Source organism: Siniperca chuatsi, linkage group LG20 (assembly GCF_020085105.1).
Source record: "Siniperca chuatsi isolate FFG_IHB_CAS linkage group LG20, ASM2008510v1, whole genome shotgun sequence".
Taxonomy (NCBI): Eukaryota; Metazoa; Chordata; class Actinopteri; order Centrarchiformes; family Sinipercidae; genus Siniperca; species Siniperca chuatsi.
In genome coordinates this window covers 26,713,622-26,741,595 of record NC_058061.1, presented here as the reverse complement: position 1 = coordinate 26,741,595, position 27,974 = coordinate 26,713,622, and the positions used below count along the sequence as shown (strand labels likewise).

Below are 27,974 nucleotides of genomic sequence, written 5' to 3'. Positions count from 1 at the left end.
ACAAAAAAAAACGGCACATTGTTTCCATAAGGTATGTACATTTATTAGAGGAGAGTGAACCACTAAGTTGAACAGAATAATACAGTACACATTGTCAACCTGTACAAGGACATTTGAGGCACTTCGCATGAGGAAAGATTCAGTAACAATTTGAACAGCCTGCTGGACAGGATCAGTTTACTGTACATGATGAGTTCAGCATTTGAGCAATGAAACCTACAATCTAGTTTGTGGTAGCGTAGAGCATCATCATCCTAAGAGCTGAAGGGGAACAGTAAGGGGCTGAAGTGTAGAAGTTGTCTTTGTGTATAAACTGAAACTGTATTAAATTATTGTTTTTTTTTTTATTTTAATTTCAGGCTTAACTGATAAGTAACTGAAATAAGTGTATCCCCATAAAATGAGTGGTTTGTAATTATCACAGTGCAGAACTCATTTGTACAGTTAGAAATCCCATCAACAACATTTTCACGATAAACCCAAATAGTTCTTTGGCCTGAGCAGTGAAGAAGAAGCAGAGTGGAAAGATGGGAAAAAACAGGACTTTGTGCATTTCCATCATATAATTGAAACCATGGGATCAGTCAGCCACAAGCATAAACCCATGTGAAACAAACTGAAATAAGACCTGGAGTTCATTTGGTGTTTGCATCCATTTGGCTGTGATCAATTCAAGCTGTCTAGTTGAGGGGGGTGAGTGCAGAACCTTTAGTTACTTTATAACCTGTTATTTTACCTTAAAGTAATGTATATGTAAGCAGTACAATTAAATGGTTTGTCTTGGAAAAGGGACATTATGACCAAGGAAATAAGCAGCATGGTAGGCTGGATTGATTAAGTGAGTAGTTCAACATTTTGTGAAATAAGTTTATTCACTTTCTTTCCGAGAGTGAGAAGAGAAGATGGATATGAATGTCATGTTTGTCTGTTAAGTACGGATCTGGAGTCAGGACGTGGTTAGCCTAGTTTAAGATTAAGACTGGAAGCGGGGGGGAAACAACTAGCCTGATTGTCCAAAGCAACCAACACCTCTAAATCTCACTAATTAACATGTATCTGCTTTGTTTCAGCTGTACACAAAAAGAAATGTAAAAATAACAATTTGTGGTTTAAGGGGGGATGCTATGTGCTGGAAACTAATTCTTGCTTCCAGTCTTAATGGTAAATTAAGCTAATCATGTACTCCAGCTCTGTTCTTATTGAAATATGTCAACGAATACGCTTATTCACTTTCTTTCAAAGAATGAGATGAGAAGATTTCTATCAATCTAATGTGTGTTATGTATAGAGCTGGAGTCAGGATGTGCTTAGCCTAGCTTAGCATAAAGACTGGAAGCATAGGGAAACAGCTAGCCTGGCACTGTCCAAATATAAAAAAAAATATGCCCAGAGACACTTCAAGCTCACCAGTTAGCATGTTGTATCTCGTTTGTTATATCCGTACACAAACAGAAATGCAGAAACGAGGGGGAGTTTCGTGCTGGAACTACTTCTTGACAAACAACAATTCTGCACCTTCCAGGAATCTTGTCGTTAAGTGAGGTTGACAGTTCTGGTGCCATCATGCCTGTACAGAGAGCTATACTATTAAGCGTATCTGGCAACTTGAGCTGTAGCCGCAGACACTGCACAGAAGTACTGGGCAGATGGATAAATTGCTGTTTGTCAAATAGTTCCAACTCCCCCAAAACCACAAATAGTAATTTTTACATTTCTGTTTGTGTACAGATTAAATTACAACTAGCAACACATTCAAAGCTCACTTATTAACACGCTGTATCTGGTTATTTTTTAATTTTGGATAGAGCCAGGCGAGCAGTTACCCTGCTTCCAGTCTAAGCTAGGCTAACCTTGACCGGACTCCAGCTCTGTCCTCAACACACAGACATGACATTGATATTAATCTTCCCATCTCACTCTCCGAAAAAAAAGCAAGCGCAAGCATATTTCCCACAATGTTGAACAATTCCTTTAAGAAGAGCTTGTGAAAACACCTCATGAACCAGGTGAACGTTGAATGAATGTTTGGTTTCATTGGTAAGTCAAAAACATCAGTGTAATGTAGCGACTACTCATGCTACATGTATAGGCATTTTATATGAAATTATTTCAGGGAATTAACCTAATGTAGAATAAAATACCCTGTTGATTGGAGCCATTGATTAAAATTAACATTTAGGAAATGCTGGTGAAAAGCAGACCCTGCTGAGGTCAGAACTTCAGTAATTGGAGGCTGGCTGTTTAGAACCATTTTGAAGTATAAAAATATTAGCATGGCTTGCATTGTTGTCACTTTTGCATATTGAACGGAATAAAACATTCATTCCACGGTTTGATCATCATGTAATACAATCATTAAAACCCATGAAGAAAATACCAAGTCCATGTCCTGTTGCCATAAAAAAAAAAAAAAGTGTGTCAAATGTAACATTAAAACAAATGTATGTGCAGCATACTGGACTCAACGATGACAGTGAGCAGATTTACAGTACAACATTAATGCAATAAAAGGTGCAAGTTAATACCAAACACATGGGTTCAGGGCTCCTACTACACTTAAAATGTCTACAGAGCATGAAAAACAAACACTAACTATTAAATCGCTTCTGAAAGTACTTGATATTAACAAGAAACTTTTTATTGAACCAAGAACAGTTTAAAAAAAGGTATGAAAATGCCATTTCTATTCTAATCTGGGGTCTCTGGGTGCACTTTGTTGTATAGCAAATTCATGTCAAAAAATGCTGTTTCACATTTTTGATATACACCCTCATCTACTCCTGTACAGTTTACATTTCTTTCAGCCGTCGCGTTTTGTACTTACACTAAAAGATTTGAGATTTGTGATCCAGCCAACTCATCATAAAAACTACCTTTGTCCTTATTCTAATCAGCAATAGCAGCAGTAACACAGCTTCAAGGGGCAAAAACAATATTTTCATTTTCCAAAGTGCTGTGGTAGTGGTCCAAGTGGCTAAAATTTAGTTATTTTGTAGAGGGTGGTATAGTAACACAGTGCTCAACATTATTGGCTGCTTAGTTGCATTAGCTGACCAGCTTTTTTTACATTTCCACAGCACTAATTCCATTAGAACATCAGTCGTATCATACTCACCACTCTGCTGCTCTGACTTTGTCTTCTCAAACAGAAATATTGTTTTCATTCACAAATTTTTACCAATTGCTTCCACTTTGCTGTTTCAAAAAAAATGCTGTTAAGCTACTGTCAATAAAAAGTTATACTTCCTGCACAGATGTTTCAGATTAAAAGCCTTCCAGCAGTATTAAGGGCATAACCTCTTTCTTTCCCAACAGGCGTTTAATGTGAAATATCTGCAAGAAATTGAGTTTCACCGATAGTAGCTTAACAACAAACATAAAAAGGATATAAATATGGATTAAATATGTTTAACCTAGAGTTGAAATGATTAGGCGATTAATCTATTAGTCGATCGACAGAAAAACAATCAGTGCAACTATTTTGATAATTGACTGATCATTTAAGTAATTTTTCAAGCAAAAATGCCAAATTTTGCCATATTTCAGCTTCTAAATGGGGATGACTTGCTGCGTTTCTTTGTATTTCGTGATAATAAACTGAATATCTTTGGCTGTTGGACTGTCTGACAAAACAAAGACAATAGAAAATAGAGGCATTTTTCACATATTCTGACATTTAATATATGAAACGATTAATTGATTAACAGAGAAGTTAATCATCAGATTAATCGACAGTGAAGAAAATTGTTAGTTACAGCCCTAGTTTAACCATTGTTGATATCACTTATTGATACTGATATTACTCATAACCTTTACAATTCCAGTTATAAATGATCAAAAGAATGCAGCCATTGTGTCAACTCTGGCATCTATAAGTTTTGGAAGTGGATGCCGAATCTTACTGTCGAGCCCTGGGAAAACATATTTGTAACATTTCTGTTGTTTCTGACAGATTTTCATATTAAGTCTCTCTTGATGTTAACATCATACATCAAAGTCTTTTGCAATGAATAAACATTGCAACCCACAAAAAAAGTACAATCTGAAAGCAAATTCAAGGAACCTTTAAGATTTATCAGTAAATTCAGAAATAAAATGTGGATTCAGATGATTCACAACATGAGCACAAGCCAACAGCTTCAGCTGATGACAAAAATATTGTTAGATCGAAACTGCATAGGGTGTAAAATGGGCTGATCTGTATTTCTCAAGTACTGAAAGAGAGCCATGAAACTGTTTCCTGTTTAAAAGATACATGATTTCTATTTTCTGCAAAAGTTTTTTTTATAAAACCATCTGTCTATTTGCAACACTTGGCAGACTAAAGAGATTACCGTGAAAAATCTCAGCTCTAGTTATGACAAATGCATGCTACAGGTTGACAAAATCCTGACAATAGTGTAAAATTATACCCCCTTCACTTAAAACATCATACAAAAAGGAATAATTTGGACCAGAACATTTTTTCATCACAAGCGCAAAACAATTGAACTTGTCTACAAGCTTTAGAGTTAAGCTATACAAATACAGTTTCCTGTCCTCGTGGGCAGGATAATAAAAGATACAAAAGTCCCTTAAACTAGGCTTATGTTTTTTTGAAAATGACAAACCAGATTAATATGACATCACCTGAGTAATTTAATCCAACACTGCATACAACCTTTGCTGACATTGTCCCCTTTCTTTAAGCTAGAGCTCTTACAACAACTCCAACTCAATTACAGTGTACCATTTTCACAGTTCAATTTGACCTGTGCATGCATGATACAAATCATGCTTGCAGTACATATTTTACCAGAATATGCACCTATGAAAAGATAAACTATGATTGATTTAAGAATATGTATTTACAGGAAAAGAACAAACGTATAGTGGAAGGTCATTAAAAATATACAACTTTAACCATTTGTTCCACCTCAAGAAGACAGAATATCAACCCATTTAAATTTTTCAGAAAAGCTGATTCCAGTCTCTAGTTGCCTCCATGAGGTGCCGCTGGCCATGACCAATCCAATCTTCTTGGCTGTTGAAGAGCCGACCACAAAACCAGCAGTCAAACACCACAGGCTCTTGTCTACAACCGGATAAAGTTTCCACTACCTCGTATTTTTTTTTGCTTTTTTTCCTTAACTTCAGTTTCAGGAGGAATCGCTCTCGGACAGAACTCCGAACTGGCCGAGGTCTTGGATCATCGCTGTGAGACGACGCAGCTTTGGTCGAGGAATTCTTCCCTAGAACACGTAGCTCGGAGAGTGCTTGGATTGTTTTCTGAGACAGAGAGACCTTAGTAACAGCACCTTTGTACCTGTTCACTACCTTCATGATATTGGCCACTTCGGGAATGTCAGCATCTGGATGATTGAGCACCACTACAGGTTGGTATCTACGAGGGCATTTGACTTGCTGTAGAGAACTGAATGGGGCAAGTCTCAGTGTCCTTTCAACTTCTTTGGGTACAGGCTTCCATAACACAGTAGTCTCTTTCTCAGTCAGTACTTTATTTGTGAGTCTTCTAGCTTTATGCACTGTTGCTGGAAGCTCGTCAAATAATGGTTTCCTGCGCCTTTTCCTTTGGCTTGGAGGCCGAATTGGCCTTGGGGCTAGGATAGGTTTCTCTGCTTCACACTGTGGTACCTTTACATTCATCTGAGAGGGTGAAATGCAAGATCCCTTGACATCTTTCTGTGCAGTATTTTGTATGGTGATCAGTTTCTTTACTCCATTGGAAGCATTTGCATTAGTTTTGTTTGATGACACCAGAAAACATTGGGTCTGAGGTCTGGTGGCCAAAAACAAAGGTTGATTGCTTGAGGTGGGAGAGCCACTTGTAAGGAGGCTACCAGTGGGTGTGACAATTTTAAATATGACTTTGTTTCCAGTGCTGTCACTGGTTTGGCTACACTGAGTCCCAGTCTTTGCATCTTGGTTGTTCAATAGTAGGCCTGATTTGGGTGGAGAAATGTATCGGAGCAAGAATGCCTGGCGACCCGTCTGCAGAGTGCTGGGTTTGTCTGCAGAGCTCACAGGCATGGCCAGAACTGGCCGTGAGTTCAGTGGGAGTTGTGTACTTGCTAATCTGAGGCCAGGAGTACTAGGGGTCTGAACAAATGGAACAGACCTCTGAACTAAGTAGCAAGTTGGCTGTGTCTTTGCTGTTTTGTCTGTAGGTGTATTATGTGGTGTGCTTGAAAGGAGTACAGGACCCTTAAAACCTGGGCTGTTGATAAAGTAGTGATTTGAGGTGGTGCTAACACCTGGTTGAACAGCAGAAATAAGTGTTGTCCCTTTTTCAGCAGCTCCTGCCTTTGGTGCTGATACACCTATCCTGCTGTTTGGAGTAAGGGTTATGCCAGTGGGGTTACTTGATCTTTCTAACCCTGGCTTCATGTAAGATACATTGATCTGAGGATTTGCAGAATTGGTTATCAGTTTGAAACCTGGAGTGGTCTTGACCTGCACTGGCATGGCAAATCGATTCTCAGTAGTCCTCAGGAGTACTGGCTGCTTACCCTCTGGCAATTGAAGAATTGAGAACAGAGTTGTTTTTGTTTGTTTTAAAGAATCATTGCTTGCACTTGAAGATCCAACTCTTTCTTTGATCAGTTGTTGGGTAATGATTGCATCTGAATGTTCCTCCACAAAACTGCCCAAGGAAGTTGAACTACTGTTTGTTTCTGACTGTTTTTTGGATATAGGAATGCTCTCCTCCTCAATTTTGATAATATTAAAGTCTTGGAGCACTGACTCAGGATTTTCATCCTCAGTGGGAGGATCGTCAACACTAGCTATGCACTCCTCAACCTCAATGTCACTATCTGACACTTTCTTCATGCCCTCTCGATTATTTTCTGGAGTTGAGTCTACTCCATTGACACTTTCTGTGAATGGTTCTGGAGACTCTGCCAAAGTCAAGCTAAACTGTGATGTTTCGCAAATACTTTCTTTTTCTGCTGAATGTTCGGATATATCGTCAACATTTTGGGTAGTGTTAGGTGAAGTGCTGAATGTTTCCTTAGAATAATTGTGAAAGGTAAACACTTCTTGGTTTGGTGAATTTTGTGTGTAGTTTTCTGAGCCCATGGCACTTTCTCTGTGGCTACCTGAAGTGGGTGTGGATGACTCTGATGGAGGTGGATTTGTTGAAAATTTTTGCTGCCCATTTTTATGTTTGATCTCAGTTCTAACCCTGTCAGGGTTATCCTTTTCTGGAGTAGTCTGAGAAGATTGGTCATCATTTTCTATAGTGTTAGAGGAAGAGTTGTGTTCGTCAATGAGTTTGTCTGCTACTATATCAGTCAATGATAACTCATCTGTTGTCCCACAGTTTTCAACTGTTTTTTTGGAGATCTGTTTGGAAAGCAATGACTCCTGAGCAACTTTTGAAGGTGAAGATAAACCAGTGACCTTACCAGCACACACTATTGAACCACTATGGCTGGTTGCATCAGAGTTAAATGTTGCAGAGACTGAGATATTATCAAACTTACTTCTCTCTGAGCAGGTTGTTTGACTTGGGTGACTTTGGGCGCAAACATGATCAAACTCATTTGTGATGGGATATAATGTATCTGCACAATTCAAAGACCTATTTAGTAAAGGATTAGTCTGTTCCTCAACATCAACTCTATGTGGGGTGGAATCAAAGTTGCAAACAGAGGTTTCTTCGTCCTCAATCTTTACCTTTACTGCCATAATATCATCACAGCAGCAAGATCCACTTCTTGGTGAAATAGCAAAGCAATGTGATGTTGAGCTCTTGCTATCAGAGCATTCCCCATTCTCAGAGACTTTACTTTTATCCAACACAGGATTTGGTGCTGAGGAGCCCACATCTTCAACTGAGGAATGGTTCTGAGTGGATGAGTCTTGCTTTGCTGTTGGTATTACTTTGAGAACTAAATGTTTTTTGCCATCAACCATCTTGAATCCCATCACTTTGGTTGTACAGTTGGGGGGAAGAGAGATTTTGTTCTTAACCATCAGAACCGTCAGTCCATTAGGATTGGTGTGACTTGCAGAATCAGAACATGCAGAGTTGTCCCATTCCTGTAACATTACTGGCATTGACTGATCTGTGTTATGAGAGCCTTTGCTCCAATTTTTATTGTCCTTTTTCGCTACAGTCCCATCAACAAAATGGTGGGTCTCCTCTAAGGATATCTCTGGTTTGATTAGCCTGCCATTTTGGTTTGATAAATTCCCAGCAAGACAGTTCAGTTTTGATATTCTCTGAGCCTCCTGGGATTCACCACTCTTTTTTAGCAAAAGTTTTAAGCTTGCAGATGAATTTGCTGGAGTCCCGTTGTCTTCTATAGCCTTCCATACATTCCTTCTCTCTGCCTCTTCTTTGTGAACAGCTGCCATGTGTTTTTTTAGGTACTCGCTTCTTGCTGCACCATATCCGCAGATGTGACAAGTGAAGGGGAATGTACCCAAGTGAGCTTTCATATGCTTCTGGTGATCCTCTTCGTTCAAGCTGATATGTCTGCATTTCGAACACTTCCAAGGATGCTCATTATGATGATGGATGTGCTGGACGAATGTACCTGCATCCACAGTTGTAAACTCACACCAGTCACAGTTAAACTGTCCATTTAGACTATGACACATGATGTAGTGTCTGGTAAGCAAAAGCAGAGAGTATTGCACATCATCGTTGCAGAGCTCACATGTAACCAGAGTATTCCTGTGCTCAATCCGATGCCGTTGAAGAGCAGGGAACTCGTTTGTGACAAACCCGCACAGGTCACAAGGGTATGTAGGAAGGGTTCCTTTATGAGCCGCTCGAAAATGTTTAAGGAGATCATTGGGGCTATATGTGGAATCATCTTTACACACAGCGCATTCAAAACTCAGAATCTTTCCAGAGAAAACAGCCCCCTGCTGAATTTTACAATGGGCTTTATTGAGAGTCTGTTTATCTTTCTTGGTGGAACTCCCATGTTCCTTAATGGAAGACTCTTCTGCATTATTGAAGAGTGACCCATCTGTCACTTCTCTGAAATGCTTATACACAAAGTCTTTTACCTTTTCTTTATCATCCTCTGTTACTGATATGTTGCAGTTTTTGGCAGAATCATGAGGTATTGTGAGGTCTTCTTCCATAGTTGTAAAACTTCAGATATCTGTAAGAGAAGAAATCAAATGTGTTTTTCATTAATATAGGCAGAAGGATCCCACTTTCCATAAACCTTCAATTAGATGCCGATCCCTTTTAAATGGTAAATGGACTGTACTTGTATAGCACCTTTCTAGTCTTTCTGACTTCTCAAAGAGCTTCACACTGCATATCACATTCACACATTGATGGCAGGTGCAGATCGGTCACACACACACTCACACACCTGAGGTTCAGTGTCCAAGGACACTTCAACATGTGGGCTGGGGGAACCCGGGATCGAACCGCCAACCTTCCGATTGGTGGCCAACATGCTCTACCTTTACTGCCCTGGTGTGGCTACACATTTTGACAAATAAATGCAGGTCTCAATTAGACGCCGGGTGTTTTTTATAGAACTTCTTTGGATGTATGAAACCTCTTAAAGCCCACCAGGTCACCCGCTTGAGCTAGTTCTGAGATGCTTAGATCACACATACAAATATATATGTTTAAACGTTTGTCAATATGGACATGTATGCAAGATGTTGTGTCTTGTTTTGTTCATAGATTCAGTTTCCTGCAGTGATACCCAGAGCTCTTTCACCAGAGAAGACCAAAACATCAGGGGAACTACACCAGTGGACATATTTACGTCTTTTCTGCTGTTATCAGTGGAATTTTTGGACATTATGGTCAAAGGTGCGCTCACCTTTGCTTATGCAGTGAAAAGCCGAAGGAGAGGGAAGCGTGCCGGTGCACTTCTGCGCCTCCGTCGGCGCAGTCTTCACACACACACACACACACACACACACACACTCCTTAGTTATTGTCCTCTGTGACTTTAACAAGGGAAATCTCAGCCATGAATTCCCTAAATACAGACCCTGCACACCAGTTTAATTAAATGCCCAACTAGTGAGGAGAATATTCTGGATTACTGTTAGTGTGGAATCAGGTCTCAGTTTGGGTTCGGGAGGCAGACACCATCTACACATTTAAGAGTAGACTTAAAACTTTCCTCTTTGATAAAGCTTATAGTTAGGGCTGGCTTGGGTAATACATACACACATAATACATATTGGCTTGCAGTTAAACATACAAGTAAGGGAAAACTACATAAACATTGCAACATTTTTTGTTAGGAATGTGTTTGTGTCTAGGTCATTCATTGTCCCTTAGGTTGTGGCATGTTGATATATATTAGGCAACGAGATATGCCCTGTCTCCGTCTCCGAGTATTTTTAATTTTGAGAGGTCATTTAGCTCTTTGAAATCTGAGATTACAGAGGTGAACTTGTTAAAGTAAATGTTTCTTATTTCATTGAATGTTGTACATTGTAGGATGAAGTGCATCTCTGTCTCAACCTCACCTGTCGAACAGTGATCACATATTCTGTTTTCTTTTGGTTGCCAGGATTTTTTGTCTTCCTTTTTCGATTGGCAGTTTGTGGTCACTAAGCCTGTACTTGGTTAGGATCTGTCTCTGCTTTCTATCTGACAGCAGAGGGATATTCTGCCAATTCATAATCTCTTTTTAGGGCCAGATAACATTCTGATCTACTTTGGCTTTTAGTTTCTTCTTTCCAATGTTCCAAATAGGTTTCTTTACATTGTGTTATAATTTGGTTTACTCTGATTGGTGTTTGGAAAGCTGTGTTGTTGTGAGACTGGTCACAGTGTGTCTGCAGTTAGTCTCAGCACCAGCTGACATAGGGGACTCTCTTCTGGGCTCGGGTCTTAGGTTTGGAGGGTTTTGGAATGGCGGGTGTCTAGGGGGCTGGATTTAAGGTGATTAAAAAATTTGAGGGCTCTCTTTTGAATGTTAATCATCAGTGGGTGTCTGCCTAATTCTGCTCTACATGCATTTGTTGGTGTTTTTCTGTATACGTGTAAAATGTATCTGCAGAATTCTGCATGTAAAGATTCTGTTGGATGTATGTCCCAACGGGTATACAGCGCAATGGGCTGGATGACATTATCAAATATTTCAAGCCAAATTTTAATTGGAATTTGGAAATTATACAATTTTCTCTTAATTGCATTTAGAGCTCTTCAAGCCTTTTCTTTTAGTGCATTCACTGCCATGTTGAAAGTCCCGGATGCTGTTACGGTTATACCATGGTAGGTATAACTTAAATGCAATTTTTCTTTGAGCAATTTTTCTGCTGTTACGCTGCCTGAACTCACAGATATGTCACTTATGAGAGTGTCCTCCAGCCCTCTGGACAAAACCCCAACTAGGCTTTTATTGGAAGTTATGGATTGTATTGCGCCCCTTTTACAAATTATGTTTAACAGCTCGCTGTCTACTGGCTGCGTCCCCGTTTACTTTAAAACTGCTTGTGTCCAGCCAGTCCTAAAAAAAACCTGGGCTTGATACCACCCTCCTGGATGACTATCGCCCAATCTCCAAATTGCCTTTTATTTCGAAGTTTCTCGAAAAACTTGTATCCAAGCAGCTTCTTGCTGCTGTGGAAAACAATAATACCTTTGAAAAGTTCCAATCTGGCTTTCGTCAACACCACAGCACTGAGACAGCCCTTCTCAAAGTCACTAATGACCTTTTAATGAATGCAGACGCAGGCATGTGTTCAATTCTTGTGCTGCTGGACTTAAGTGCTGCCTTTGACACAATTGATCATGGCATTCTTTTAGATAGACTGAGGCACTGGGTGGGCATATCTGGCAATGCACTACACTGGTTCTCATCTTATCTGTCCAATAGGAAATTCTGTGTCAGCATTAATAACTTCATGCCATCCTTTTCCCATATCAAGTATGGTGTGCCTCAGGGATCAATTCTGGGACCAATACTGTTGATTACTTTTAAGGCTCTTCATGGCCTGGCTCCAGACTATATTTTAGACCTTGTAATCCCTTATGTACCTTCACGTAGTTTGAGATCTTCGGGCAGGGGTCTCCTGTCTGTTCCTGAGTCCAGGTTGAAAACTAAGGGGGACAGAGCTTTTGCTATCAGGGCCCCGAGACTCTGACTCAAACAACCTAATTTTTTCAGGCAAGTTGTTCCAGAGTCTTCGTTTAAGTCTCTTCTCAAAACACATTTTTATCTGAAAGCATATCCTTTGTGTATATTATGTGTTTTATTTCTTGTGGTATTTCTCTGGTTGTGAAGCTCTTTGTTTTGATAAGTGCTCTATAAATAAAGTTTTTTTATTATTATTATTATTATTATTATTATAACTCATACTATGTTCAATTATATGATTATTAATGGTAAACTGGTATTTGTTTTCCTGACATCTAGGACGTTAAAAATCACACTGAAGTTTTTTCCTTATTTACTGCCAAGACCCAGTTCTGACAGTACTTTTCTACTATGTCCAGCTGTTGCTGTAGACCTTGTTCAGTAGGAGATAGTAGAACAAGGTCATTAGCGTAAAACAGAGACTTCACCTCTATGTAGGAGGTAGAGGCCAAGAGCAGCACACTGATCCATGTGCACAGTAAGTTCAATTCAATTAAATTTTATTTATATAGTGCCAATTCATAACAGAAGTTATCTCATTGCACTTTTCCTATAGAGCATGTCTAGACCGTACTCTTTATAATATTAATTACAGAGACACAACAAATCCCACCATGAGCAAGCATTTGGCGACAGTGGCAAGGAAAAACTTCCTTTAAGAGGCAGAAACCTTGGACAGAAAAAGACTCAATGGTGGGCGCCGTTCAAAGTCTAAGGAGCTGGTTGTGGATCTACGGAGGGCCAAGGCACCAGTGACCCCGGTTTCCATCCAGGGGGTCAGTGTGGACATTGTAGAGGACTACAAGTAACTGGCAGTACACTTAGACAATAAAATGGACTGGGCTAAGAACACTCAGGCTGTCTACAGGAAGGGCCGTCTCTATTTTCTGAGGAGGCTGAGGTCCTTCAACATCTGCCGGACAATGCTGAAGATGTTTTATGAGTCTGTGGTGGCCAGTGCTATCCTGTATGCTGTTGCATGCTGGGGCAGCAGGGGGTAGGTAGCAGGGCGGACGCTAACAGACTCAACAAACTGATCCGTAAGGCCAGTGACATTGTGAGGGTGGAGCTGGACTCTCTGGCGGTGGTGTCAGAGAGGAGGATGCTGGCCAAACTACATGCCATCTTGGACAGTGTCTACCACCCACTCCATGACGTGCTGGTCAAGCAAAGGAGCACCTTCAGTGGAAGACTCATTCCCCCAAAAAGCACCACAGAGCGCCACAGGAAGTCATTCCTGCCTGTGGCCATCATACTCTTTAACTCCTCCCTCTAAGGGTTAGTCTGTATGACCCTAGGTCACTAAACTGGACATTGATCATTACATCTCTGCAATACTTGAATAATTGTGCAATATCTGTGTAATACTCATGTGCAATATTTAGCTTTTTCCTATTTATTATTCATACCTCCATTACTGCTGTTGCAATACTACTTATTACTTATATTATTAAATTGCATTATTATACCGGTAAACCCACTTGGTACTTCACTCTTATTTTATTTTATACTTATACCCACTTGGTACTTAATTTATTTTCTGACCTGTTTTTATAGTTTTTATAGTGTATTGTATTATATTTTTTTGCTAGTAATTTCTCCTGTGTACACTGACGTAAAGGCCAGCTGCTGTAACAAAGAGTTTCCCTTCGGGGATCAATAAAGTATTTCTGATTCCGCCGCTGTCGTGTTAGGTTTTGGGAGAGAAAGGGAGAGAGAGAGAGAGAGGTTTTGGGGGAGGGGGAGGCACAATGCAAATACCACCTAGAATTATTATTTTTTTTTTTAAATAGTGTAATAGTAATTGTAGTGTTAATATTAATAAATTAGTAATAATAGGAATGACAGCTATAGAAAAAATAATGTCAGTATTAGTAACAGAGCCAATAACAACAACTGTAGTAGCAGTTGTCGAGCAGGAACACGGGGCAGGAGGTGGCCCACAACCACAGATCCAGTCTCTGTAGCTCCGGAGGCAGAAATACCTGCTGAAAGCAACAGAAGGAGAGAGGAGAGAAACAAGAAAGCAGAAAACTACAGGAGAGAGAGAGGAAGTTGAGTTAGTAACATGCAGTAATAGGATAAAAATGCATACAGATGGAGAGAGAGAGAAGGAGAGAGGAAAGAGGTGCATCATGGGAAGTCTCCCGGCAGTCTAGGCCTATAGCAGCATATCTAAGGGATGATTCAGGACTCAGCCAAGCCAGCCCTAACTATAAGCTATAAGCTTCAAAGAGGAAAGTCTTAAGCCTACTCTTAAATGTGGAGATGGTGTCTGCCTCCCGAAACCAAACTGGGATCTGATTCCACAGGAGAGGAGCTTAATAGCTGAAGGCTCTTGCTCCCATTCTACTTTTGGAGACTCTAGGAACCACAAGTAACCCTGCATTCTGGGAGCGCAGTGTTCTAGTCGGATAATATGGTACTATGAGATCTTTAAGATACGATGGTGCCATTACGAGCTTTGTAGGTGAGGAGAAAGATTTTAAATTCTATTCTGGATTTTACAGGGAGCCAGTGCAGAGAAGGTAATATTGGAGAAATATGATCTCTTTTCCTAGTTCTTGTCTGTACACGTGCCGCAGCATTCTGGACCAACTGGAGAGTCTTAAGGGACTTGTTTGGGCAGTAGTCCAGCCTAGAAGTAACACATGCATGCACTAATTTTTCAGCATCATTTTGAGACAGGATGTGCCTGATTTTTGCAACGTTACACGGGTGAAAAATAGGCAGTCCTTGAAGTTTGATTCATGTGGGAGTTAAAGGATAAATCCTGATCAAAAGATAAATCCGAGGTTCCCTACGGTGCTGCTGGAGGCCAGGGCAATGCCATCTAGAGTAACTATATCTTTAGATAATGTGTCTTGGAGGTGTTTGGGACAAGTACAATAATTTCAGTTTTGTCTGAGTTTAACATCAGAAAATTTCAGGTCATCCAGGTCTTTATGTCCTTAAGGCATGCTTGATGTTTAGCTAACTGGTTAGTTTCATCTGGCTTGATCGATAGATATAATTGGGTATCATCTGCATAGCAATGAAAGTTTATGGAGTGTTTCCTAATGATATTGCCTAAAGGAAGGATAGATAAGGTGAATAGAATCGGTCCAAGCACAGAACCTTGTGGAACTCCGTGACTAACTTTGGCGTGCACGGAGGACTCACCGTTAACATGTACAAACTGAGATCGATCTGATAGATAGGATTTAAACCAGCTTAGTGCGCTCCTTAAATGCCAATTACATGTTCCAGTCTCTGTAATAGCATGTGATGTCAATGGTGTCGAACGCAGCACTAAGATCTAACAAGACAAGTATATTGTCTGATGCAAGGTCATTTGTAATTTTCACCAGTGCTGTCTCTGCTATGATGCACTCTAAATCCTAACTGAAAATCCTCAAATAAACTATTGTTATTTAGAAAGTCACACAACTGATTGGCGACTGCTTTCTCAAGGATCTTAAAAAGAAAGGGAAGGTTAGATATAGGTCTATAGTTGGCTAAAACCCCTGGATCAAGAGTGGGCTTTTTAAGAAGCGGTTTGTAGTTGTTAAGGAGTTGTAAAGGATTGTGGTACATAGCCTGTTAATAAAGACAGATTGATCATATTCAGTAAAGAGGTGCCAACTAAGGGTAAAACGTCTTTAAGCAGCATAGTTGGGGTCTAAGAGACAGGTTGATGGCTTAGATGAATTAATCGAAGTCAGCTGAAGAAGATTGACAGGAGCAAAGCAGCCAAAACACACATCAGGCTCTACAGCTTTTTCCAAGGTTCCTGTGTTTGAAGACAAGTCGGCACCGGTTGAAGGCAGGACTTGATTAATTTTTTCTCTAATAGTTAAAATTGTATCATTAAAGAAGCTCATGAATTCGTTACTACTGAGGGCTAGGGATGCAGATGGAAATGCTTCCTTAAATTTAGCTACAGCAATATCAGATAGACATCTAGAGTAAGAATTTTTGCCTAATGGCGTGTAGTCCAGCAATAGCAGTTCAAAAGTTATTAAATAATGGTCCGATAAAGAAGGATTCCGTGGAAAGACTAGTAAATGTTCAATTTCAATACCATATACCAGAACAAGGTCGAGGGTGTGGTTAAAACAGCGAGTGGCTTCATGTTCACTCTGACAAAAGCCAATCGAATCTAATAATGAGATAAATGCAGTACTAAGGCTATCATTTTCAACATCCACATGAATATTGAAATCACCTACAATAATTACTTTATCTGTTTTAAGGACTAAACTTGATAAAAACTCTGAGAATTCAGATAAAAATTCAGAATAAGGACCAGGTGCGCGGTACACTATAACAAATAGAATTGGCATGTCATGTTTTCCAGGTTGGGTGTGAAAGACTAAGAACAAGGCTTTCGAATGAGATATAATTTAGTTTAGGTTTAGGGTTGATTAATAGGCTTGAGTCGAAGATGGCTGCAACTCCACCTCCTTGGCCGGTGCCTCGAGGAATATGAGCATTAATATGCCTGGGCGGAGTGGATTCATTTAGGCAAACATGTTCTTCATGATCCAGCCAGGTTTCAGTAAGACACAATGAGTCAATATGATACTCTGATATTAATTTGTTCACTAGTACAGCTTTAGATGACTGAGATCTGATGTTTAAGAGTCCACATTTAATTCTCCTATTTTGTTGTGCTATTTCTGCGTTTTTGTTTAGGTTTTTATGTATAACTCCTCTTCTGTTAACTTTAGATTTTATTAATTTAAGTGATCGGGGGACAGACACCATCACTAAAGAGTTTTGGGTGGGTAACTGCTCTGGAAGCGCAGAGAAGCGTGTAGGACTGCAAATCTGTCTCCTGGTCTCAACTGAGTTGTCATGGTTTTGGTCCACTAATAAACTCGACCAAATTTCTGGCTATGAGAGCTGCTCCATCCAAAGTGGGATGAATGCCATCTCTCCTAATAAGACCAGGTCTTCTGCCAAAAAGTCTGCCAATTATCTACAAAGCCCACATCGTTTGCTGGACACCACCTCGACAGCCAGCGGTGGAATGAAGACATGCGGCTAAACGTGTCATCACTGGTCAGGTTTGGCAGGGGCCCAGAGAAAACTACGGAGTCCGACATTGTCTCTGCATATGTACACACCAACTCAACATTAACTTTAGTGACCTCCAATTGGCGTAATCGGGAGTCGTTATCGCCAACGTGAATAACAATCTTACTGTATTTACGTTTATCCTTAGCCAGCAGTTTTAAATAGGATTCAACGTCCCCAGGAATACATTTGACTATGGTTGCTGGTGTCGCTAACTTCACATTTCTCAAAATGGAGCTGCCAATAATCAGAGTTGGTTTCTCAGCAGGTGTGTCGCTGAGTGGGGTGAACTTGTTAGAAACGTCAACAGGTTGGTGGTGAACCGTGGGCTTCTGCTTAGGGCTATGCTTCCTTTGGACAGTCACCCAGCGTCCGTGGTTTCGGCTAACAGGAGATACCTCTGGTCGGTCCGGCTAACTACAGCAGCTAATGGTTGAGTTCCCATGGTGTGGAACCACATTTCCAATTCACTAAGCCTCGCCTCCAATGCTACAAATAAACTACATTTATTACATGTACCATTATCACTAAAGGAGGCAGAAGAATAGCTAAATATTTGACACACCGAACAAGAGAGAGCAGGAGAGTAAGAGGGAGAGAGAGAAGCCATCACTAGCTGCTAAGCTAAAGAACGGTAGCTAGCAAAAATGAATAGCGTGTAAACAGTGGGATTAGCGAGAAAGTTGTTAAAAGAAGGAGAGAGCTATGAGTGCTTGAGCAGAACTAATGTACGTTTATAGCAGATAGTTGATCACTATAATGAAGAATTGAACAAAATTAACTGATGAGCTAGAGCAGCAGAAATACACTACTAGTAAAACACAAACACCGGTGACCGGAAATGACACAATACACTTACCACAGCACATCAGCATGCTTCTATATAAATTCATTTATATACACATTAAATAAAGTCTGGCTTAAGTTTCAGCCCTGACAAACACCTCTTCTCTGGGTGAAGGATTCAGTTTGTTTGTCGCCAACTTTTACAGCACACCTATTTTTCAAATACACTGATTTAACCAGATCATACATTTTGCCCCCTACACCACAATGTCGAAGTCTGTAATAGAGCCCTTAATGCCAAATAGAGTCGAAAGCTTGCTTGAAGTCAATAAGTGTCTCTCTCTCTCTATACTCTGTCTCTCCATCCACCCTGAAGCACTGTGCTAATCAGCTGTCTACAGTGTTCACGGACGTCTTTAACACCTCACTGGAGATATGTTATGTGCGAGCCTGCTTGAAATCCTCCACAATCATCCCCGTCCCCCAAAAAACCAAGGACCACACCTCTGGGTTTGTAAACGATGCAGTAAACATGGCCGTCCATTTCATCCTTCAGCACCTGGACTCCTCAGGAACCTACGCCAGGATCCTGTTTGTGGATTTCAGCTCCGCTGTCAAAACTATGGATCACAGACTTCCTGTCCGACAGGAGGCAGCACGTAAGGCTGGGGAAACATCAGCACTGGTTCCACCCAAGGCTGCGTTCTTTCCCCTCTGCTCATCTCCCTGTACACAAACAGCTGCATCTCCAGTCACCAGTCTGTCAAGCTCCTGAAATTTGCAGATGACACCACCCTCATTGGGCTCATCTCTGATGGGGATGAGTCTGCCTACAGGTGGGAGATTGACCACCTGGTGCAATCAGAACAACCTGGAGCTCAACGCTCTCAAGATAGTGGAGATGGTTGTGGATTACAGGAAGAACCCAGCCCCACCCGCCCCCATCACCCTGTGTGACTCCCCTGTCAACGCTGTGGAGTCCTTCCGCTTCCTGTGTACTATCATCACCCAGGACCTCAAGTGGGAGCATCAGCTCTCTCACCAAGAAAGCCCAGCAGAGGATGTACTTCCTGCGGCAGCTGAAGAAATTGATGACAATGATGTGCACTTCTACACCGCCATCATTGAGTCCATCCTCACCTCCTCCATCACCATCTGGTTTGCTGCTGCCACTGCCAAGGACAAGGGCAGATTGCAGTGTATCATTTGCTCCACAGAGAAGATGATTGGCTGCAATCTACCTTCCCTCCAGGACCAGTACGCCTCCAGGACCCTGAGGCATGCAGGAAAGATTGTGGCTGACCCTTCCCACCCCAGACACAAACTGTTTCAGACACTCCTCTCTGGCAGGAGGCTGCGGTCCATCAGGACCAAAACCTCACATTTCTTTCCATCTGCAGCTGGCCTCATCAACAAGGCCTGGGACCCCCACTAACAATGACTCTCATACACCCCCCCTTATAGTACAGTATATTCATAATGAAAACTTTTGCACATTCCCATTTAAATATTTAGTATATTGCACATCCCTGCACAACTGTCATTTAAATAACAGTCATATTGTACATATTCTTTATTATTTTCTTATATTTTGCTATATTCTTTAATATGTTGTGGGGAGAGAGGACTTCCTGTGATTTCTCATAAAATAAAAGCCGTTTCATTGTACCTCTCGCCTAAACCAAACGAGTATTTCCAATAGGTGAGAACGCGTCTGACAAAGAGAAATAAAAAATAAAAAGTCCCTCTTTAGCGTTATGTAACGTTACTAGCTTACAGCATCTTCTCTTCACAGCAGAGTTGTCCAGACAGTAAAAAGCTGACATAACTTGTTAGCAGCTGAGCTAACATTACGAGTCATTGCTGTGGTGGGAAAAATAAAAATCACAAGAGAAACGCTCTAATTACTCTACACGCAGCTTCCAGCTCAGAAACATATTGGTTTTAGGCTATTTTAAATGACATTAGCCTGACTCATAGCTGGTAATGTTAACTAGCTAGTTTCAACTCTGCTGTGAAAAGTACAAGATGCCGTAGCAACAAACAGGGACTTTTTATTTGTTTTCTGTGGCAGCAAACAACACACAGCCTTTCAGTAACTACTATACTGCAACCTGAGCTTGTCAACACATTTTATGGCTGACTAAAATAATGTAAATACCCCTCACACACAGGGAAAGACTCACTTTCACAACAAATCCGTCTCACACACAGGTTACCCACAAGGCTACCTTTCTTAAAGGGGAAGGCTCGGCTGGTAACACACAGGTGCAGTTAGGCTGTGTGTGTGCTAACCAGAGGTGAAAGAAGTATTAAAGTCCATTACTTAAGTTATGGTACTAATTCAAGTTTTGAAAATACTCCACCACAAGTAAAAGTTATTCAAAACCCTACTAAGGTAAAAGTATGTCAACATTTACCTAAAATAGTCATTGCACGGTAAAATGGTGTTTTACTATTATATATATGATGTTTTTGGATTAATATTACTGCTGCATTAATGTGTATGTTGCATTTTCTTAAATGTTTCAGATCATCAAACTAATTTAAATAATATTAGTGAAAGATAACACGTAAACACAAAATGCAGTTTTTAAATGAAGGTTGTTATTATTAAAGGGAAAACAAAATCCAAACCTCTCTCAAAACCTAACATGGCAGGGGCGGATGGCCGCCCACCATTGAGTCTGGTTCTGTCAAAGGTTTCTGCCTCTTAAAGGAAGTTTTTCTTTTAATATAATCAATCCCCATTTGTGATACTATTCATTGTCAGCATTTTTTCAGCAATAGCCATTCAATATATATATTCTGTAATACTCCGGAACTCCGCCCCACTAATGACCCTCACACTTTGAGATATTGAGAGACATTTAGTCAAAACAGAATCACTGCATACCAGTGTTGTCAGCTTAGACGGAAGTGACACACATTGCTTGGCAAGTATACTGCCTGGCCAATGAATGCTCAATCACAATGGTTAGAAGAAACAAATCCCACCAATCAGAGTCTCTCCTCCCTGCTTGCATGCAAATGCACACTTGCTCTTTGCTGTCACGATAAGCTTTTCAATACGGTGTACAAATCTAACTGAAACAAAAAGTGACATTTTTTTTGGAGACTACATATGCATTTGCCATGAATCATTTTAGCAGAGTATGCCTTAAGCTTCACATGATATTACATTGACAGCTTATATCGGCAGTCTCTCCAACCTTCACCCTTGATCTTTCTTCTCTTTTGAGCTGGAAAATTGCTCAGCTGCCACTGATTGTAAAACATTGTAGTGTATGACTGAGATTAATGAAATATAACAAAAAGTAAGTTTTTAAAAAAGAAATCCAGAAAACCCTTACTGAAGAACCACCATGTAAAAACTAAAAAATATGTGAGAGCTACTTCACCAGGTGTTCACAAGCTCATCAAAAAAGAATGATGTAGATCGAAAGAAACACCACCATGTCTGGCAGGGTCCTACAGAGTCCAGAATGCAGCTCATTTGGTCCATGACTTGACAACTTTTACTGTTCATTTTGCACTGTAATACTTCACGAAGGTTCTAATGCTCAGTTTTTGTTTAAGCGGTATTAGAGAGGTGTTGATATTTCTAAATCAATACAACGATAGAGGTAAAAGGAATTTAGTTTGTGGCAGTGTCTGAAATTAACTTTTTGACTCACCGGCCAATGGAACTGGTAGATGAAAAAAAGCATATTTTTTACCGGAGAAACTAATAAATTGCCTTTTTGTGTCACAAATACATTTGTGTCAGTATATTTCATTGAGATAATAAGGTATTATGCTGAATATAAACTTTGAGGCCAGAGCAAAATTTAAAGCAAAATTATTTAAATATACTGAACGGTTAATCAATTCAAGCCTGAATGCAACTCAAGAAACCTTGATCTCAAAATTCTAATGAGAACATGTTTAAAATGTGACACTGCCACGGTGGACCGGCATCTGTATTACACACTTAGGGGTGATACCGGGTTGCAGCAGCAGACCGGCGGCAAGTGATAGCGAAGTATGTGATGTCCCGTACGGTAACAGTGTCGCGAAACTAGGAGTGCTCCAGACGGTTAGTTTCACGGCACTTTACATGCGCGTAAAAACACATATGGTACTGTGTGTGTCAAACTCCAATACAGCAGAGGACAGAAGCAGCGGCACCCGTAAATGATGCCAGTGACACGTGGTAGAGACTCTCAGCATAGTATGTTATTACATGACTATTTGGCTACCATGGTTTGTGGTGATCACAGCATTGACAAAATTATATTTAACAAAATTTAACAGCAACATCCCTTTTCAGAAACAATGTCCCTGTTACTCTGGATAATCTACAGAACACATTGCCAACAGTTTTGCACAGGGACTACATTATATTCAGTAAATTCCTATGAAAACTGTTGACAGTAATTCAATGGTGTGAGCACCGGAAACAAAATTCCCTTCCATTGTATTCAAAGTGTTGGCAGAAATTTAAGACTAACATCACAAAACCACCAAAATGAATCTACATGTCTATACACCACTACTCATAAGTGTACAGCTAGTAGTCATACTAATAACAACAATCACATGATAATTGTTGAATAAAATCTAAAGGGTAGAAAACTGAATTAATGTCTAAGCCAGTAAAATAAGTCCCAAAACACATCCCAATTGCTCAAGTTATCAACTTATAAAACATATTCTCATCAAATTCTATGGCCCACACTGAAGTTATAGTTTCATTGCTGTGGTAAGAATAATTGGTAAAAATACATTTAAAAAAGCAGTTATTACCTGTACTCCTTTAGGAAAAACTCAATGATTTAATGCATGTCGTGTCTGAAGAAGAGGAGCTTGTAGTGTGGCCATGGTGCCTGTAAGACACAAGCATACAATTACAACTTCCAGTTTTCAACCAAATTTTACTTTCTGTTTAAATACTATTAACTGTGTGTGATTTCAATATGGAAAATTGTGTTTGGAAAAATGTATTTGTGGAGAATATCTTGTTGAACAAAACGTGTGAGATTAAACCCTTTGTTTGTCACACAGCTTCTTTGGTGATTTAATCCCTATGTATGTATGTATGTATGTATGTATATATACAAATACAAATTATTATTATTATTATTATTATTATTATTATTATTATTATTGTTGTTGTTGTTGTTGTTACTACTACTATTATTATCATTATTATTATTTTAATGTTGTTGTTTAATGTTATGAACATGAAAAACTTTCCTATCACTTGAGACCAGAAAAGACTGGCTCTGCTGAGCATCATGCCACATGAACTGCAGTTCATGCCATGCTGCTGAGTGACATACAGTACACATTCACATTACTAGATGGACATTAAATATTTGGTGACATGTTTCAATTCAATTTTATTTACATAGCCCCAATTCATAACAGAAGTTATCTCATTGTACTTTTCCTATAGAGCAGGACCGTACTCTTTATTATTATTATTATTATTATTATTATTATTATTATTATTATTATTATTATTATTATATTATTATATTTAGAGATCCAACATTTCCCACCATGAGCAAGCACTTGACGATGGAGGCAAGGAAAAACTCTACGTTTTCGTTTTAAAACGCACGAGTTTTGCTACGTTTACACCTAGCGTCCACACTGCTGCGGTGTTTTCACCCTAACCGGATATGTTGGGAAAGGCAGCTGGCCCCGTTTTCGTTCCGGAGTTGCGTTCTAGTCTGGACGGGCAAAAATGGAGGCTTTTGGAAACAATGACGCAGACACCCACGTTCACTTCTTGATTGGGTCTTGTCAGTCACTACGTGTCCTTGCCTGATTCGTCACGCCCCATCACGTGTCCCTTTTCCGGAAGAAAACAAACAAAGACATCAGCCTCAACTACCAGTTGCTCATTCAACATGGATAACAAATTACAGGCGTTGCTGGGCTTGTTGTCTATGCCTTGTCGTCAGGCCAAGCAAAGAAATCTCTGGTTTTACTTTTTGCCATTGCTTTTCTTCATTCGCAGTATTTACTATAACTGAACATCCACCGGCAGAGTAGACAATCGGCTTCCTGTTTACAACAGCCTGCGCATGTCCAGTGTACGTAAATAGTCACGTGATATGCGTTTTCAGGCATGTTAGTGTGGACGGAGGCTATTTCTGAAACAGGGCTGAAACGTTCGTCTGAACGGAGCTCGTTTTCATTTTAAAACAGTGTTTTAAAATGAAAACATAGTAGGGTGGATGTATTCTTGACGTTAAAGAGCAGTCTTTTATTAATGGATCCCTGTTATATTTTTCTCATACACATGCACGAGGACCTATGTGCATGTGGGCGATGTGATACACATTCCTTCCAATGGCATCATGCTATTCCACTGATCTACAGGTGGCTGTAATACGGCAAGAAACACAGCAATGTGCCAACAAAGGCAGTGAAGAAGAAGACTGCTTGCTTCTCTCCTCCTGTTGCTTTCAGCAGGTATTTCTGCCTCTGGAGCTGCAGAGACTGGATCTGTGGTTGTGGGCCACTTGCTGCCCTCGTGTTCCTGCTCAACTGCTACTACAGTTGTTGTTATTGGCTCTGTTACTAATACTGACATTATTTTTCCTATAGCTGTAACTCTTATTATTATTAATTTATTAATATTAACACTACAATTACATTTCTACTATTTAAAAAATTCTAGGTGGTATTAGCATTGTGCCTCCCCCTTGGCTTTGCAAATGTTTAATGAGGAAGGAAATGTATTCAACACATTAGTTAGAGCTCAAGGATACACACAATGTGTTTTGGTGAGAAAAAAATAACCTGGCATAACACTGGTAACGATGGATTAAGCGTCTATTTCACTTCCACTAAGAAATAACACATCTGCTATAAAATACAGCATCTCCAATGTGAGTATCAACAGTTTCTCTTTTTCTCAAGATTCGTTTAGCCTCCTTTGCAATATTCTTATTTATAACCCCTGCTATTTGCTTTGCAAATGAGCAGCATTAAAGCATTAACAGGAAAACAAGTGAGAAAGGCTATACAGTTAGAATTACATGAAAACCGAAACAATGCCTTTAGGGTCTTAATCCTTTTAATGAACTAACGCAGTGTTAAATGTGGAGCTGAAATGATTAATCAATAAGTACTTACAGATCTATTATTTCAGCTCCACAGACAGAACATTAATCAACAACAAATTTCATAATTGAGTACTCATTTAAGACATTATTTTCTATAAAATATTTCCAAACTGAAGCTTCTCAATTGAGAGGATTGGCTGCTTTTCTTTATCTACTGTGATAACTAAAGTACAAGACAATTAAAAGAGAACTCCACTGATTTAGCATTTGACTTCTATAACTTTGTCAGACTCATGATGGACAGTTAAAAAATAAGGTAAGCTTTTTTCTAACGCCACACACCCAGATTTGTTTAATATTTATTATAGTCTTCAACCTCAACCAATGCTGACTCATGTGACATCACTTGAGGACATTTATCAGGACTTCACACAGCTCCGTCTGGAGAAACTAAAGGCTTTATATTACTTTTTACACATATGTAGTAGTACTCCCCAATACCTGGAAACAGACTTTGATGTGTACAACCAGTGGTGTTCTCCTTTAATATCTTTGGACTGTTACTCAGACAAAACGAGCGTTGTGAAGACATCACATTGGCTTTGGGAAATTGGAACAGGCATTTTTTACTATTTTGTGACATTTCATGGACCAAACAATTAATCAGTTGTTCAGCAGATTAGTCAAATGGCAATTTTAAAAAAATACACTATTTTCCATTTAACAGATGACATGCAAATGAGTCTGCTCTTTAAATAGTGTTGAACACAGGTATTACCAACTCAATTCAACATTACAGTTCAGAAAGTATTAATGTAAGATCAGCAGGAGACCTGCATCGGCCTACAACTCCATATGTCTCTGTCAGCTGTCAACCTGTGGGTCCGAGGCAGCCATGTTGGGGGAAAAAATGGCTGCCGTGATTTTATGACTTATCTGCACCACCTACTTCAATCTAAGACAATTTTATTTCTGCTAACATTGTCTTAAACACTTAGGCAGTTAAATCATTTATATCCCTAACACACTTGAAATCACAATGGAAATTATACAATCCAAATCAAATTCAATACTATGGAGACAAGACTACTGAGTTTTATTGTTACTAATAAAACTGGATATATGAAACTAATACTGTCATAAAACTGAGCAGGACTTTAGTGCACACCTGGGCTGCAGACAGGTAGGCTACTCTTGGTCAACACCATCTAGATGGGATAGATATAAATGAAGCTTGGAGGGGAGAGGAAAAGTTGCATCGTCTCATAATTGCAGTTCCACTCAGCCTCAGTACCACACACAGGGACAAGTACAACATACTGCAAAAAATGTGAATACCTGCCATAACATTGCAATTCGACATCTTAATTACATTTATGTGTACTTTTTCGAGTGACTTGCTCCATAGTCGCTTAAGTTTAGGAAACGCGAGGGAACGCTGCATTAGTGGGGGAATTAAAGGCTGTAGACAGACAGCAACAAAGGACTCCAGACTATACACTGACATGTTATTGCACTGTGGCAATTTAAATCTCGATACATGGAAAATATGTTAATCACTTTGCGCCAATGTTAGTGTCTGTGGACTTTAGTAACCAGTTATTTTACACCAAAATAAAGCCCCCACCCACGCGAAGACATTCAAAGTTTCAGAAAATCCGTTGTTTCTTACTATGAACTCGATGGAAGTTCAGGCGGCGTCCCGTCATCGTCCGACATTATATAAAGGAGGTTAAGGCAGAAAAACCACACAGCAGAAACATTTGCCTTCCTTCTCTCCTCTCTATGGAACCACAGCAACGGCGGCCATGACAGTCCATCCGGGTACTGCTGTGCTCTTGACACTCATGTAGAAGCGGATGAATATGTATTGCTTGTCAAATACAAAACTAGTGCCATGAAGGACATTTTTTCGTAGAAAACACAGTTAAAACAACTTTCACTAAAGTTGAAATATATTCTGTTTTACGAGACATCCACGTGAACCTGATGGTGTTTTCGCAGTATGAGCCCTACGTCATTCGTTGCCTGTGTCTGTGTGTGTGTGTGTGTACTAGGTGGAAGAAGAAGCAATGAGCAGCAATGGCGGATATACGCCATTTCCTATTGAATGCGTTACATGTAGGCTGATATGACTTTGATGATCCCTGATACTGAATTATTTAATTTTTAACTGTAAATAGGCCTAGTTATAATTAATTTCTCTTTTCCTCTCTCTCTCTTTGTCTCTCTGTCACTGTCTCAGACACACACACCACACACACACACAGAGAGAGAGACAGGAGCACAGACATACAGTAATGGAGGATGTGAAGCTAATACATTGTTGCCTCATCACCCAACATTGTAGCATTGTGCACTGACAGTGTTTTACACCAGCTATATTAGTAGCCTTCAGTGGGTAATTAGATTTAATGGGATCAGTTAAATCTGTCTGTCTGTGCTTGCCTCCCTCTTTTTCTCTGCCCCTGACATTTTTATGTTTTGGTTAAACATTATATAGACTGCCATTATATCCATTTGGACAGGGGACGATACCGTAGAGTTGACCATTCAATTGATTGTGATAGTCCGTTCAACCATATATGTATAGAGAATGTTAGAAATAAATATAAATAACAAAACACTTCAAACTATTTGCCAATATATAGGCTGGATAAAAAATTTATGTTGAAAAACACTTCTCACCACAAGGTCCATATTGTAGGTGTTCTGGTCTTCATGTCACATGATCTTCATCAGCAGATTGACTGTCGAGGTGTCATGGAATTGAAGATGCTAATATTTCCTTTTTTGGGGGTGAACTTTAAGGACTTCCTGCCATGATGGCTTAAAAGCTGAGCACTCTGGAAAAATGGAAATTTGAGCATCTAATTCCGTGAAAGTCCATGTGCTGGAACAATGGATCAAATTGTTATATGTAATTTATAGTGACAAATCCACAGATACGTATCACCCAACTTTTCAGTCCTTCTCA

General features: G+C 39.8%; 1 protein-coding gene across 3 annotated transcripts; it reads right to left on the bottom strand.

Moving 5' to 3' along the window:
* Positions 1–21: 21 nt before the first annotated feature.
* si:ch211-214e3.5 (zinc finger protein 518A) lies at positions 22–27,063 on the bottom strand. 3 transcript variants are annotated; one of them, XM_044178452.1, is made up of 4 exons: positions 26,670–27,063; positions 22,722–22,801; positions 9,810–9,882; positions 22–9,125 (listed from the first exon to the last, which is right to left on the bottom strand). In XM_044178452.1, exon 4 carries the CDS (start codon positions 9,103–9,105, stop codon positions 4,951–4,953), a length of 4,155 nt encoding a protein of 1,384 aa, XP_044034387.1. In that variant the 5' UTR covers positions 9,106–9,125; positions 9,810–9,882; positions 22,722–22,801; positions 26,670–27,063; the 3' UTR covers positions 22–4,950. The 3 variants fall into 3 exon arrangements, with proteins under 3 accessions (XP_044034387.1, XP_044034386.1, XP_044034388.1); XM_044178451.1 differs by lacking the exon at positions 9,810–9,882; XM_044178453.1 differs by lacking the exons at positions 9,810–9,882; positions 22,722–22,801.
* Between the last annotated feature and the right edge of the window lie 911 nt (positions 27,064–27,974).

What these genes read in the sequence shown, in the direction of transcription:
- si:ch211-214e3.5 (XM_044178452.1), bottom strand. Translation starts at nt 9,105, where the DNA reads ATGGAAGAAGACCTCACAATACCTCATGATTCTGCCAAAAACTGCAAC.